General features: G+C 43.3%; 3 protein-coding genes across 3 annotated transcripts in view; 1 reads left to right on the forward strand and 2 right to left on the reverse strand.

The window, feature by feature from the left end:
- Window positions 1–12674, reverse strand: part of LOC117773272 (spectrin beta chain, non-erythrocytic 1-like) — a 750817-nt gene that overhangs the window by 118933 nt on the left and 619210 nt on the right. The gene's annotated exons all lie outside the window — the stretch shown is intronic.
- Window positions 1043–5002, forward strand: LOC117773324 (V-set and transmembrane domain-containing protein 5). The gene is made up of 4 exons (XM_034605149.1): window positions 1043–1439; window positions 2132–2458; window positions 3813–3956; window positions 4665–5002. The coding sequence occupies exons 1-4, from the start codon at window positions 1364–1366 to the stop codon at window positions 4694–4696; spliced, it is 579 nt and encodes a 192-aa protein (XP_034461040.1). The 5' UTR covers window positions 1043–1363; the 3' UTR covers window positions 4697–5002.
- med17 (mediator complex subunit 17) lies at window positions 6286–12359 on the reverse strand. Its single transcript, XM_034605096.1, has 13 exons — window positions 12189–12359; window positions 11284–11528; window positions 10663–10826; window positions 10297–10516; window positions 10028–10164; window positions 9794–9875; window positions 9450–9602; window positions 8919–9049; window positions 8453–8637; window positions 7549–7686; window positions 7196–7313; window positions 6630–6789; window positions 6286–6494 (listed from the first exon to the last, which is right to left on the reverse strand). The coding sequence occupies exons 2-13, from the start codon at window positions 11516–11518 to the stop codon at window positions 6286–6288; spliced, it is 1932 nt and encodes a 643-aa protein (XP_034460987.1). The 5' UTR covers window positions 11519–11528; window positions 12189–12359.

The following is a 12674-nucleotide window of genomic DNA, read 5'->3' on the forward strand; positions in this document are numbered from 1 at the left end:
AAACCCAACTATCCCACATTGGGATTAATAAATGATTATTTTATAGTTGTGGTGTCCTCTAGTGGAGATCAGTGGTCACTGCAGCGCTCAGCCTGTGTTGAACAGTTAAAAACATGTTTAAAGATTCTGTCAGATTCACTTTACTTCCATTTCTGTGACATTCACCAGCCAGACGACGAGTTCATATTTCATAGAACCTAAATTCACTAAGTCTGAGTTACAGATTCATTTAATAATAATGATGAAGAACTAACTTTGAGTAGGACAAAAAAAATGATGAAGAATCAATCAATCAATCAATCAATCAATCAATCAATCAATCCACCTCCCAGGTCGACAGGATGGAAGCAGCTGTAAACTGAGGAGCTTCTGTTTCCATCGTGTCCTGTGAGAAAAGTCGTCTTCAGAGAATTCAGTCAGATACAAACAACTCGAAGTGTCACACATCTTTGATGGTCCCTTGAATTCAATAAAGCCAAAGTTCAGACTCACAAATATCTTTCCTTTAAATATATCTGTGATTTGTTTCAACAAGATCCATGAAATATTAAAACATCTATTTTTTTCAGTCTGATGAAAAACACCAAGATGTTTTAGTCTGAAATAATATAAAATCATTTCATTGCTGATATTTTTGAAGGGAATAAAAAAGTCTGTAATATGTAATAACCCAGTTACGACACACGAGCAAAGAATTAAATGTGTGTGTTTGTTTCTGTGGCGTGAATACACACTTCCTGTTTGACATGTTTAACCAGGTGTGTCACAGCATGAATTCCGACTAATTCAAACTATCCTGGTTTCATTTGGCAATTGTCAGCGTAAACAAAGGTGAGTGAGTGTGTGTGTGTGTGTGTGTGTGTGTGTGTCTGTGTGTGTGTGTGTGTGTGTTGGGCAGGAGGCATTGAGTAAACTGAGAAGGATTTGAATTGTTCACTCTTGAGCTGTCTTCCTTTAAGTGCGTGGGTGAGTGTGTGTGTGTGCGTGTGTGTGTGTGAGTGAGTGAGAGTGAGAGTGAGAGTGTGTGTGTGTGTGTGTGTGTGTGTGCGTGTGTGTGTGCGTGTGTGCGTGTGTGATCACATAACCCTTGTGTTTGCTCAGTGATCACTTGCTGAACCTGTCTGATCGGTGCGGGCTGGCACTAACTTGCGCAGGTACGAGGAGAACGAACTCCAGCTCAGTCCTGAGAGAGAGAGAGAAACTCCAGCACGTCTGTGACCTGCGCTCGGTTTGATTTCTCACCTGTGAACAGGTCAACAGGAGGAGGAGGAGGAGAAGGGGGAGAGGAGACAGAGCTGCAGGATGTGAGACGACCTGGAGGAGATTCTTCCACTGCGGTTTGACCAATGTCTGTGTGATTCTAATGAGGCATTTCAGGCTCTGGGATGTACAAGATGTTGCTGTGTTTCTCAGCATTGCATCATATATCTGTGACCTAGGTAAGAAAATCCACCACACCTTCTAGAGTCTGACATATTCTGCTGTGGTTTGAGTTCGGCAAATGTTTAATTTGTTCGGGACTAGATACACGAGGTGAAAGTAAATCTCACAGCTCGTCAGGGCTAAGAGTAAAAACAGACATGGTTCTCCTGCTGGAGAGTCTGAATCCTCGAGGAACAGGAACTGGTGAAGAATCTTCTGTAAAACTCTCTGAGGAACTAAATAAACCAGAGGAGTGTTTCCCACACGCTCTCCTGTCTGAGTCAGAGCTGGGGGAATTCTTTAGCTGTGTTTCATCAGAACAAACAAACCACCAGCAGATCCCTCGTGAAAACCTCCTTGAGACGTCTGTTAAACTGTGGCCGGAGCAGACGAGGCCAGTTCTGTAAACTGCATTTACTGTAAATGTGTTCTACTCAGCTCGTCCGACGAGTTTCATTCCTCCGCTGAACAACTTGTCATTTGTCAGAGAAGCGAATAGAACCGCACATTTCTGACTGACAAGGAATTTAGTGCAAATGAGTCACTAACAGCACAAACGAGTTGTGTCATGGTAAAAGATTTTCTTTTTATAGCTGCACTGTGTCACACACTGTAATGTCAGGTGATATAATAGAATGTGTTCATGCTGCATTCATGTGTATTCATCTGTTCACAGTGAATCTAAACTCTAAATCTCTTCTCCTTCCAGCCGGAGCCATCTCCATCCACTCTCCTCAGAGGAGCCTCACCAGGTCAGTGCAGGAGGACGTGTTTTTCTCAGTGGACGTTTCCTGCGACGGGGTCCCCACCATACAATGGAACTTTATGTCAGGAGCGGTGAGCCGCACCATAGGGACTTGGCAGCCCGGTGCGTACACCAACATCACGGTGGATTACAGCAGCAGAGTGCAGTCCTACGACAATGGCTCCATGGGCCTGTCGGACCTGCGGCTGCAGGACGGAGGATACTACGTGATCACTGTTACAGAAACGGAAGGAAGCAGCAAGGACACCGGGTTTGTCCTGAAAGTGAACGGTGAGTTGAGTCTGGGCTTCTGTGAAAGTGATTCTGTATGAAAACGATTTCTTCATTTTTACCCATATGGAGGTTTCACCCATGTCTGGATTCCTACTCAACCAAGTTCCACTAAACTCAGTGGACTGTGGGGACGCAGATTGGATTTATTAAACAAAGACAAACAAATAATTTAGGTTTTTCAGACCCCTTAATTTTTACCTCTGCTCAGGAGGTTGTGTTTTCGTCCTTATCGGTTACTAAGTTTGTTTGTAAGCAGGATTACACAAAGACAACTGAACAGATCAGCATGGACCCTGTGTTGACGTCCCTGGATTCAAGTTACAGCAAATCAGACCAGAACAAACACAGAAGCCTCAACACAAGTAAATCTGGAGACTAGTAAACAATTAGCAAAGCTCTGATCGTCCTAATTCAAATATGAAATAACAGCCTCGGTATGTTGTGCAAACAAATGTGCCTTGCTCAACAGTATCATGGTAACAGTGGGGGGTATATAAATGACAGTCGCTGTTTAAAGCCAGTTTGTGATTAGTAAGTCGCTGGTTTGATTCCCTGGACTGCAGGAATAAATCCCTCCCTCATTACCAATGTACCTGAGCGGCCTGGGTTCAAGTAAATGTTCAATAAGACGTAATAAACGGGACGAGACTTATTCAAAGTCTTGTCAGCAACAACTTCTAAAACATGCTGCACAGCCCCTGTACAGAAACTCTCAGGGTTCATTCAGCCTCAGACACAGGACCAGGGATTATACACAGTCTGTTACACCCCCCACTCTGCCATGACCTTTAACCCCCAGCGGCTCCAGTGGGGAGCAGGTCTGTGGTCGTACTGGGCAGCCTCCTCCTGTGAGCTAACTGTGACTCCGTGGAGCTGCTCCTGCACAGGAGGCTCTGACTGAAACTTACCTGAGTAAATAAAGGTAGAACATGTTGTTCAGTAGAGAGCGGAGCTCCACCAAGACCCAACAGTGAACCTCAATCCAATCAGGCTGCACCAAGTTACACACACTCATAGATATCACTTCACTTAATGTGTCAGGTATCAAGATCCATTTATTACTTCATGGGGAAATGGGGAAAACTTTCCCCTGACCCAAATGAATTCATCCCGGACCAATACCACGTTTCCAAGTTTCATGGAAATCTGCTCTGTGTGGAATACGTCCTTTAGATCTGAAGAGACTTCATCAGGAATATATTTACGTGAATGTGTAAGAATGTGTAAATTCTTCTCAACACTGGAACTTGTTGATCGTCTTCATGCTGCTGCTTCACCTCATCTCCTCTCACAAGCTTTTTTATTCACCTGTGTTTAGTGGTGATTGTTCTCCTGTGTCTCTGTCCTCCAGAGGCGCTGTACGAGGATCTTCAGTATTTGTCCGTCTCTGCTTTAGCTCTGGCCTGTGTGGCCGCCCTGCTCATGCTCCTCATCTGGCTGCTGGACAAGGCGTACAGGAGGATTGTGGCGTGGAGACGCAGGAGACAGATGCCAGGTAAGAAGCTGCCTCCAAACAAGATGCACTCTTATGAACGATGGAGTTGTTTGTAAAATGTGGAGTTTTCATCCTGCTCAGTTTCTACACATTAAGCATTTTAAATAATTCAGTGCATTTTCCAAGACTAATATTCTAATATGAATCAAAACTACATGAGGTGTGCCTCCGCCAACCAGAGCAGCTTCAGTCGACATGTATGAGGTCACTCTGACCTTGGATCAATTCATCTTTGAGTCCAAGTGACAATTGGTCAAGAGGCCAAAAACACGATTTGTGACATCACTGTGACCTTTAACCTTTAACCACCAAATCTAATCAGTCAGTCCGTGAGTCGAACTGAACTTTTGTGCCAAATTTTAAAGAATTCTCTCGAGATGTTACTAAGATAACGTGCAAAGATCCTTAGAGCTTTGCACTAAGGATCAAATAAACTTGTCCAGTTTGTAGATGTAGATGTTGTAGCTACATTTCAAACTAGTGGATACAAAATATTCAGCAGGATATTAAAATAATAACATTATACATAAGTGAATTATTTAATAAGTTTATAATACATATGTATGAGAGGTTTGTTTACCCAGTCGTTCATAGTTCACTCTTCATTCATCATGTGGGTGTGATGTGGGTTGGGTCCTGTGTTGTGTCTCAGTGTGGGAGTGTTCCAGTACAAAGGTCACTGAACTTCTGTTGTCGTCTCTTCTGCAGAAACTAACGCGACGGAGCTGCAGCCTCTTTGACGGACGCCGCGCTGAGCTTCGAACCAAACATGAAAACTCACCAGAGCTGCAAACACCCAACTGTTGTTTTTTAAATGTAACTGCTAAATGTAAATATTTCACTCATGAAATTAGAAAAAATACAAACTGTATTTATTGTCTAAGGAAAAGTATTGTGTGATTTTTCTTCCTTCATCCAAACGTGACAGAACGATGACTCATCAGCGATGACAGAAAACTTCTCAGGTCTTCGGTGGTTTGTAAAAAGTAAAGTGAAATAACTCTGTGGTGATCAGTGTTGATATCAATGGCCTCAAACAAATAAATGTATAGAAAGTGACGAGTAAAAATACGTTGGGATTTATTATGAAACTGTAGCAGGTCCGAGGACGTTAGCTGAGTTCTTCACGTGGCCTTCATGATGTCCCAGCCTGTGTTATTAGAATCAAATGAATCCAAACATGAACAAACATCAGTGTTATAAGAACTAAAAGCAATCATCTTGAGAAACATTTATTCTGTGTAGTTTGATTTATTTTAGTTTGGTCAATGTCCCACCTGTTAAAGGGGACATATCATGTAAATTCCACTTTGTTAGTGCTTCTACAGGTTAATGTGGGTATCTGGCTCATGTCTCATGAGCGTTCTCCAGCGCGCAGCCGCCTGGCTGTTCACACGGGACGTGCATTTCTCCGCTGGTCAGCCCCATAGACTGTATATATAAGGTCAGCCCGCGATTCTGCTTTCTCCGCTTGTTGTTGTACCCGTTGAATGTCGGGGTTCGGGGGTAAATGATGGTCTTCATAGCCCCCCCCCCCCCACCTCTCTTTCTCTCTCTGTCTGTCTGCTTGTGTGCTTGTAGTGGGGGGGCAGAGGGGGACATTTAATTATGTGATTGGGAAAATTAAAACTCCAGGACAACAGAAGGGGAATACAAAGTATGGGATGCATATTTGATCATTTATATCATATAAAATATGTAATTTATATCGTTTAAAATCATGGGGGGAGAGGGGGAGGGGGGAGCTGGCTCATTTGCATTTAAAGGAACAGGCACTCAAAACAGGTCGCTCTGTGGAGGGCTGTTTTATACAGGGTAAAAAGGCTGTTTTATATGATCCTTGTGGTATTTTGACCAAAGTATGTTACAGACATTTCATTAAGACCCCAAGGAACCATATCAACTTGTGGTAAAATGGGCATGCTATGTCCCCTTTAACATAGAGGAGAAAGGGTCTATGACCTATACTGCAGCCTGACACTAGGGGGCCACCCACGTGGTTTGGCTTCGCTTTTGGGAGCCGTCACGTCGTCCATCTTTATTTACAGTCAATGGTGTTGGCCCTCAGGAAACAAGTTGTTTTTATGATGACGTGAGAAATCAACACAAACACAAACTGATTGACGTTGCTGTTTATTCTGTATCAAATAGTTTGAGGTTCACTGTTCCTACACTCGCACGTCACATCGATAAAGAACAAGTGGAGGTGGAGACACATTAAAATGTCACATTACTAGCACGTGTCTGATTCTACTAGTTTCACACACTGTGGCTGATTCTCTGTGGGAGTCGTGGTCCTGTTCGCTGCGTCTGCAGACGGAGGCGTCACCTACGGGCAGGACGTCAGCGCCGCCATGAGGAGCTCCATCTTGTAGACAAAGTTGCGACCCTCCATCTTGCTCCAGTGGACCTCCTTGTTGGGCCCTCGGAGGTGGCTCCACTTGCCGTCCTGGACCACGTCGCTCTTCGGCAGCTCTTTGGTTTGGCTGCGCGGGAACTGGACCAAGACTTTGCACCCGCTCTCTGGGCCATTACGCACTGAACAGACACACAAACACACACATTCACATCAGTGACAAAACTCCATGTTAATACCAGCATATTTAATCTTGATTTTCTTCTTCTACTCTGTTTACACTACTGAAGCAACTGTAGCTGCCTCGCCCGTCTCACCTGAGATGGCGTACTCTCCGTTGGGGGAAGCAACGGTGACGGCGGAGGCGTTTCCGATGCTCTCCACTGGGCCCAGGCCGACATGGTTACTGAAGCTGAGGACGTGCCAGCCCATCACTTTGGCCAGCTGCTGCACAGCATGCACCTGATGCTGCGACATCTGTCACGACATGAACACACAGACGACAGCTTCAACGTCTGAGTCAGGATCAGATGTTACGACTCAGAATCCACCTTTTCCTCCAAAACTATTACAGAGTGGAATAAGCTCTGTGTCGATCTGACAGACCCAAATTTCCCTAGGATTTTAAGTCTCGTCAGCATTAATGCAAGTTTCTGTTTTTATAACTTTATATTTAAAACTTTGACATCTATATTATGTTTTTTGTTTGTTCCAATGAAGTATGTTGATGTGTGTGTGTTTTTATGAATTAGATGTTAGTGTTGTGTTACTGCAGATGGAAATGAGCTTGTAACATATGTATTGTTAATCTTGTTTGTTTGGAGCTCAATGCACCACAGACACACACAGACACACACACACACTGCTCCACCAGCCTTTGTACCTGTGACAGAAGAAAGTCCTGCAGCTCCTGTTCCTGGTGTGAGAGTGTGACGACACGTCCGTCTCTGTGCACAACTCTGATCTGCTCCACACCGATGTTCAGCTGCAGCTGGATGGACCTGAGCACACAGAACACATCCAACCTCAGCTGAGACCAAGTAGAATTACATAAAGATAAAAATAAGACATAGTTTTACAGCCACGTAAGATTATTCCTAATTTCAAAAAACACAGACAGCCTCCATTTCCATGACATTTCATAACTTTAAATTCCCATTATTTGAATTTATTAATTATTCAGAAACACATCTATTATATGAGCAGATTCTCTCGTTCATCTCCGTCTCCTCTTACTTGCAGATCTGCTCGTAGCCCTGGGAGGTGATGAGCACCTTGACACTGGACTCGTACACATCGTTGATATTGGACCAGTGAGCCTGGATCTGAGGGTCTTCGATGCGGCTGGCCAGGCTGTCGATGGTCCTCGCCGTCCTGGTGATCACAGATACAAACATTAACTCTGCTGAATTATTACATAGAAGTAAACAGAGTACAGGGAATCATTCAGTGGAATATATTCTACACCACCATAACAAAATACTAAAAATTATCAATCAAAGTCCACTTCAGGCAAATGAAAACAGCCATGGACCTGTTGTTGAGCACTTTGTTCAGTGGTGCGAGGAGTCATTCCTCCAACTTAACATTTCAAAAACCAAGGATATGTCATTGATTTTAGAAAACCACACACAAGACACTTTTATCGAAGTCAAACTGTGGAATGTGTATCCTATAAATACCTCGGGACTATTGTTGACTCCGAACTGAACTTTGAAGCAAAAAAGGTCACAAGCGTTTGTACCGTTTAAGGAAAAAGTCCTATTTTAATATTGACAAAACCCTGCTGACACTATTTTATCATGCTTTTATTGAGTCTGTCTTATCATTGTCTTTGGTGTCATGGTTTGGTGACCTGTCTTTAAAAGGTAGAAACAGACTGAGTCAGATGGTGAACTGGTCCAGTCGGCTGATTGCTGAGCCTCAGATGAGCCTGGAGCCACATTTGTCCCTATCCAATTGATAATAATGCATTTTAACACCGTTTGTCTTGGTTTTTGTCTCTTGTCTTCTGTCAGTGTGTATAATTTGTACTGTGTTTGGATGGATGCCTTCTCTTTTTATTGCTGCAAAACAAATCTACCTCCAGGTACAAATAAAATAACCTAACCTAAATCACAGATGGTGAAAATGAGATTACCTGCTACGTAGGAAGATGTGTTTGGCCTGTTTGATGATTTTCTCCAGCAGCCCCTCACTCTGCTGCAGACTGGAGATTTCAGCTTTGTCGTACGCCATTGGTCCCGCCAGGCGCTGGCGTTTGTGTCCGAAGGGGGCGCTCGCAGGATGCGGCATCACCACAGAGCTCAGCTGCTGCTTGTGGAACTGCAACAGAAACAAGGTTGTTCGATGCACAGAGCAATGATAAAACTAAAAACGGTTGCAGGATAAGTCGTCTGTCACCTGTTTTAAATGTGTAGCCCGGAGGATAAAGGACTTTTTAGAGCGACCTCTGTACGACAACGACGACACTGTTTCAAAACCTATATTTGTGATTCCTGTGTTTGGATTTCTTGTCATTCATCCTCTAACCTATGTGCTGATACGACACATCTGCAAAGAGCTGGTAGAGCCTCAGATGAGCTGCAGGGACTTCAGGGCCTCACCTCTCTCATCATTTGATGCAGATTGTGTTCCAGTACGTAAAGGTGGTCGTCAGGTTTTGGTTTCTCTGGAGACGTGCGGTGGTTCTTCTTATCTCCCGTGGAGTGGCACAGTGAGATGGACAGCTGCAGACCTGAGCAGGAGGAGCACAGGAACAAACGTTTACATACAGAAAAGAAAAAGCAAAGCTGACTCCAGAGTCCAGTGATGATTGATGATTGTAATTAAAATGCAAATATGTGGCTAAATACGTGAATCAGGAGCTTTGGAACTTTGGATGAACATCGACTACATTTAAAAGTATGATACTACTGTAGAACTATTGGAACAAAGCACAGACAGCTGCAGTGATCAAACCAGCTCATGCTTCAGTGGTCATACTTAACCTACAGTATAAGAGTATAAGAAGCCACATATTGAAACACGGTCTGTGTTTTACTGCGACAAATACAGATCTTCTCATAAACACTCAACAAAACAAAGACTCCATCGCTGCTGAAGCTTTTGAATCTTTGAGGTTGTGATGTTCTGACCTGGGAAAGGTTGTGAGATGATCTGATTCTTCACAACGATGTGAGGGATCTGGGATTTGATCTGGACAGCTTCCCTGGACAGCTGGGCGAAGATCTCCTTACACAGCAAAACGTTCTGAGCTGCTTCGAGCTTCACATGCCACAGCTGGGTACCTGTGGGAGAGAAACCGAGAGAACAGGTGAGGAAGAAGATTAAGATGTAGAACATGGAGGAGGAGGGAACAGGGAAATCTCAGAGACTTGATACATTGACAGGAACAGATTCAAGCACCTGCTCAACCAGGTTTAAAAGGTAAAGTATGATGGAGGATGTGAAATATCGTGTTTTATGTAGTGAACTATACCAGCTTTGGTTTTTGGCGGTCTCCTGAACAGGCTGATGGTTCCTAGATCACCAATGTCTGGAGCTTGTTTCTGGATGGACACCTGAAGACATAAAGAGAACTATTAAAACAAGATGTTTCTGAAGTCGTCAAACAAATTTACAGCAGTATGAAATTGTACAAAAGAGAAAATGAAAGATATTATTTCTAAATAATTTTTTCTGAAACATGTTGAAACTCTTGTTTCCCTCTCACCTTGATATAAGCAGATCCCTCCAAATCACTGGGGATCTGGACGTCAAGGGGGCAGTAGTCCTCTGGGAGTTTTTTGTCCAGATCAAGGTCTGTGTTCTTGATCACCTCAAACGTGCCGTGGTGAGGAAAAAGGGAACCTGATGGGTATATACATGGTTTAAAACACATTAGTTTGGGGTTGGACTAGTAAAACGTGTTCCTGTGTTACTTTATAGAAGACAAAAAGCCTTTGACAGATTTGACTGAGCATCCATAAGAGGCTTTATCACCTGCGCTCCGGTAGCTGAGGTCTCCCAGGATCTTGTCTCCCACTTTACGTAGTTTCCACTGTGAGCGGAGTCGCAGCAGCTCAGAGTTGAAGTCTCTCTGCCTCCTGTTTTCCTGGTTCTCTGCCACTGACTTTGTGAGTTTCTCTGCTCCCTTCACGAGGAGCTGTGCTGCTATGGCCAACGATTTCTTTTTACTGATCAGCTGGAACACCTGGGGAGTCTAAACAAAGGGCCACATGCTGATGTTAGAGTTAAAACTGTGTGTGTCTAACTGGTTACCAGAGAAGGTGCACACATCCCTTTTAGAGTCATGAACCAAAGACGGTTCAGTGTAAACGTTGACAGTGATATTCTTTTGCAGTTTACCTTCCCAGCTGATGGATCCTGAGACACCGGGTCTAAGGCCATGTACTTCTTTTCCTTCACCACGCTGAGCACATCATTGAGAACACACATCTCGGTCAGAGCACTGCGCAGGTTGTTCCGCACCGAGTCCCAGGGCCAGAGAGACGGCTGGAACTTCACTGTGCCTGTGTCCAGAAACCGATGATAAGGTTTTATTCTAACAAAGAAAATATAGAATCCCTATCAATCTTTTCTCATATGAGTAGATTTTGTTTTGAATCCATCCATTAGCAGGGCCATGGAAACTGGACTGTTGGAAACCGGTGTTGCTGAAAGTGATGTAAGTGACAAACAATAGTCTCTATGCTTTCCTAATTTAATTTAAATTTTAATAATTCAGTGATATTAAACTTTGTAATTTACCATATTTGCTGATTTCCCTCCATCAAAACATCTCTTTCACATTTTCAATAAGTCCAGAAAAGTATTGACCAGTAGGGAGCTTGACAGAGACACTTCTGATCTGTAGTTTAAACATGAACTTAGCTGAGCCCCTACTGAATTGATGATTGATCATTTATTGATGGCGTCAGTCAGATTGACAGAATCTAGCTCTGCTTCTTCCTCTTGACCACACGTTACCTTCTTCTTCCTCTGGCTGCTCCTGCTTGCCCCACTCGCGGTCCCTGTGCTCGCCTTCCACAGCCTCCTCCTCGGAGTCCGATCCCTGGCTGAAGTCAATTCTTTGTGCCAACTTTGCCAAGTTCTGGGACATGGACAGGGGAGGGACGTACGTCTCTGTTCCATCCAGGGCCACTTCCTGCACCTGCTTCTCACAGGAAGACTCAATGCTGACCCGCACTGCCGGACCAGACATGATGACGAGCCTGAGAGGAGAAGGACAGTTTGAGACACAGTGAAAAACAAAGCAGCTCAGAAAGTAGATCCCTGCAACCTGAGCTGCCAGACTTTTAGATTTTTAAATAACAATTCACGTTGATTTACAAAATATTTGTATTTATTTTTAATCATTTTTATGGCCTGTATTCTCCATTTGCCTCAAAGGGTTTAACAGGACTCAATCTTCTGTCCTTAACATTATATCAGAGGTGACAGTTTTTGCTAAGATCTCATACAAACACATGACATTACTGTCTATGACTGGTTGTAAAAACAGTTCAGACCTTTATAAATGATATTTAAGACTTTTGTGATACATTTAATGTCATTTATTTAGGACTTAATGCCTGTAAGACTTTTCTAAACCATATAAATACATGTTATTGTGATAATTTAGGACCTGGAGCTGCATCTGTTAACTCTCAAAGCTTCACATAAGTAAATACATATAAATACATAAATAATATATATAAAGTATAGTTAAATAAACTGACTTAGTTGTATTAGTGACGCCTGCACAAGCTGCTTTACATTGTTTACAGCTGCGTCTAGCTAACACCAGCTAGCCCCCGGCTGATCTTACAGGATAAATAAAGAAATATGAATGAATATGATCATAACATTATGTTTAATTATGTGAGTCTCACCTGTGATATTCAGCAGATTCCTGATTTCACTGTTTACTCACCGGAGGTTTTATTTATTTTACAGAAATGTCCGGACACAGTTCACAGTGCTCTGCTCGCTTCACCGGAACAAGAGTCCTCTGCTGCCCCCAGCGGGCCGGATGTCGTTTTTAGCTGCTTCCTGTTACTTATCTTTAAGATTCACCATCAGGTCACAACTGCTTTATTTTCATTTGATTTAATTTGTAGATATTTTTTATGTTATAATATTTAATTTGTTTTAGCGGTGACATTTCAGCGTGGGAACCTATTTAGTCCACGGGTAGGAACCATTGGTTATGTTTTGTTCGACCCGGAAACGGTACGGCGGGCAGTTTAAACTACCGGATGTGACGTGAGGGAGAAAACGGTTTTCGGCGTCGCTTCGGTTCAAAATAAACAAAAGCTCGTGCGGTTCGTTTCTCTCCGGGACGCGATGCTTTACAAACGTTCAGCTTCGTCAGATGT

Source organism: Hippoglossus hippoglossus, chromosome 13 (genome assembly GCF_009819705.1).
Source record: "Hippoglossus hippoglossus isolate fHipHip1 chromosome 13, fHipHip1.pri, whole genome shotgun sequence".
NCBI classification, from domain to species: Eukaryota; Metazoa; Chordata; class Actinopteri; order Pleuronectiformes; family Pleuronectidae; genus Hippoglossus; species Hippoglossus hippoglossus.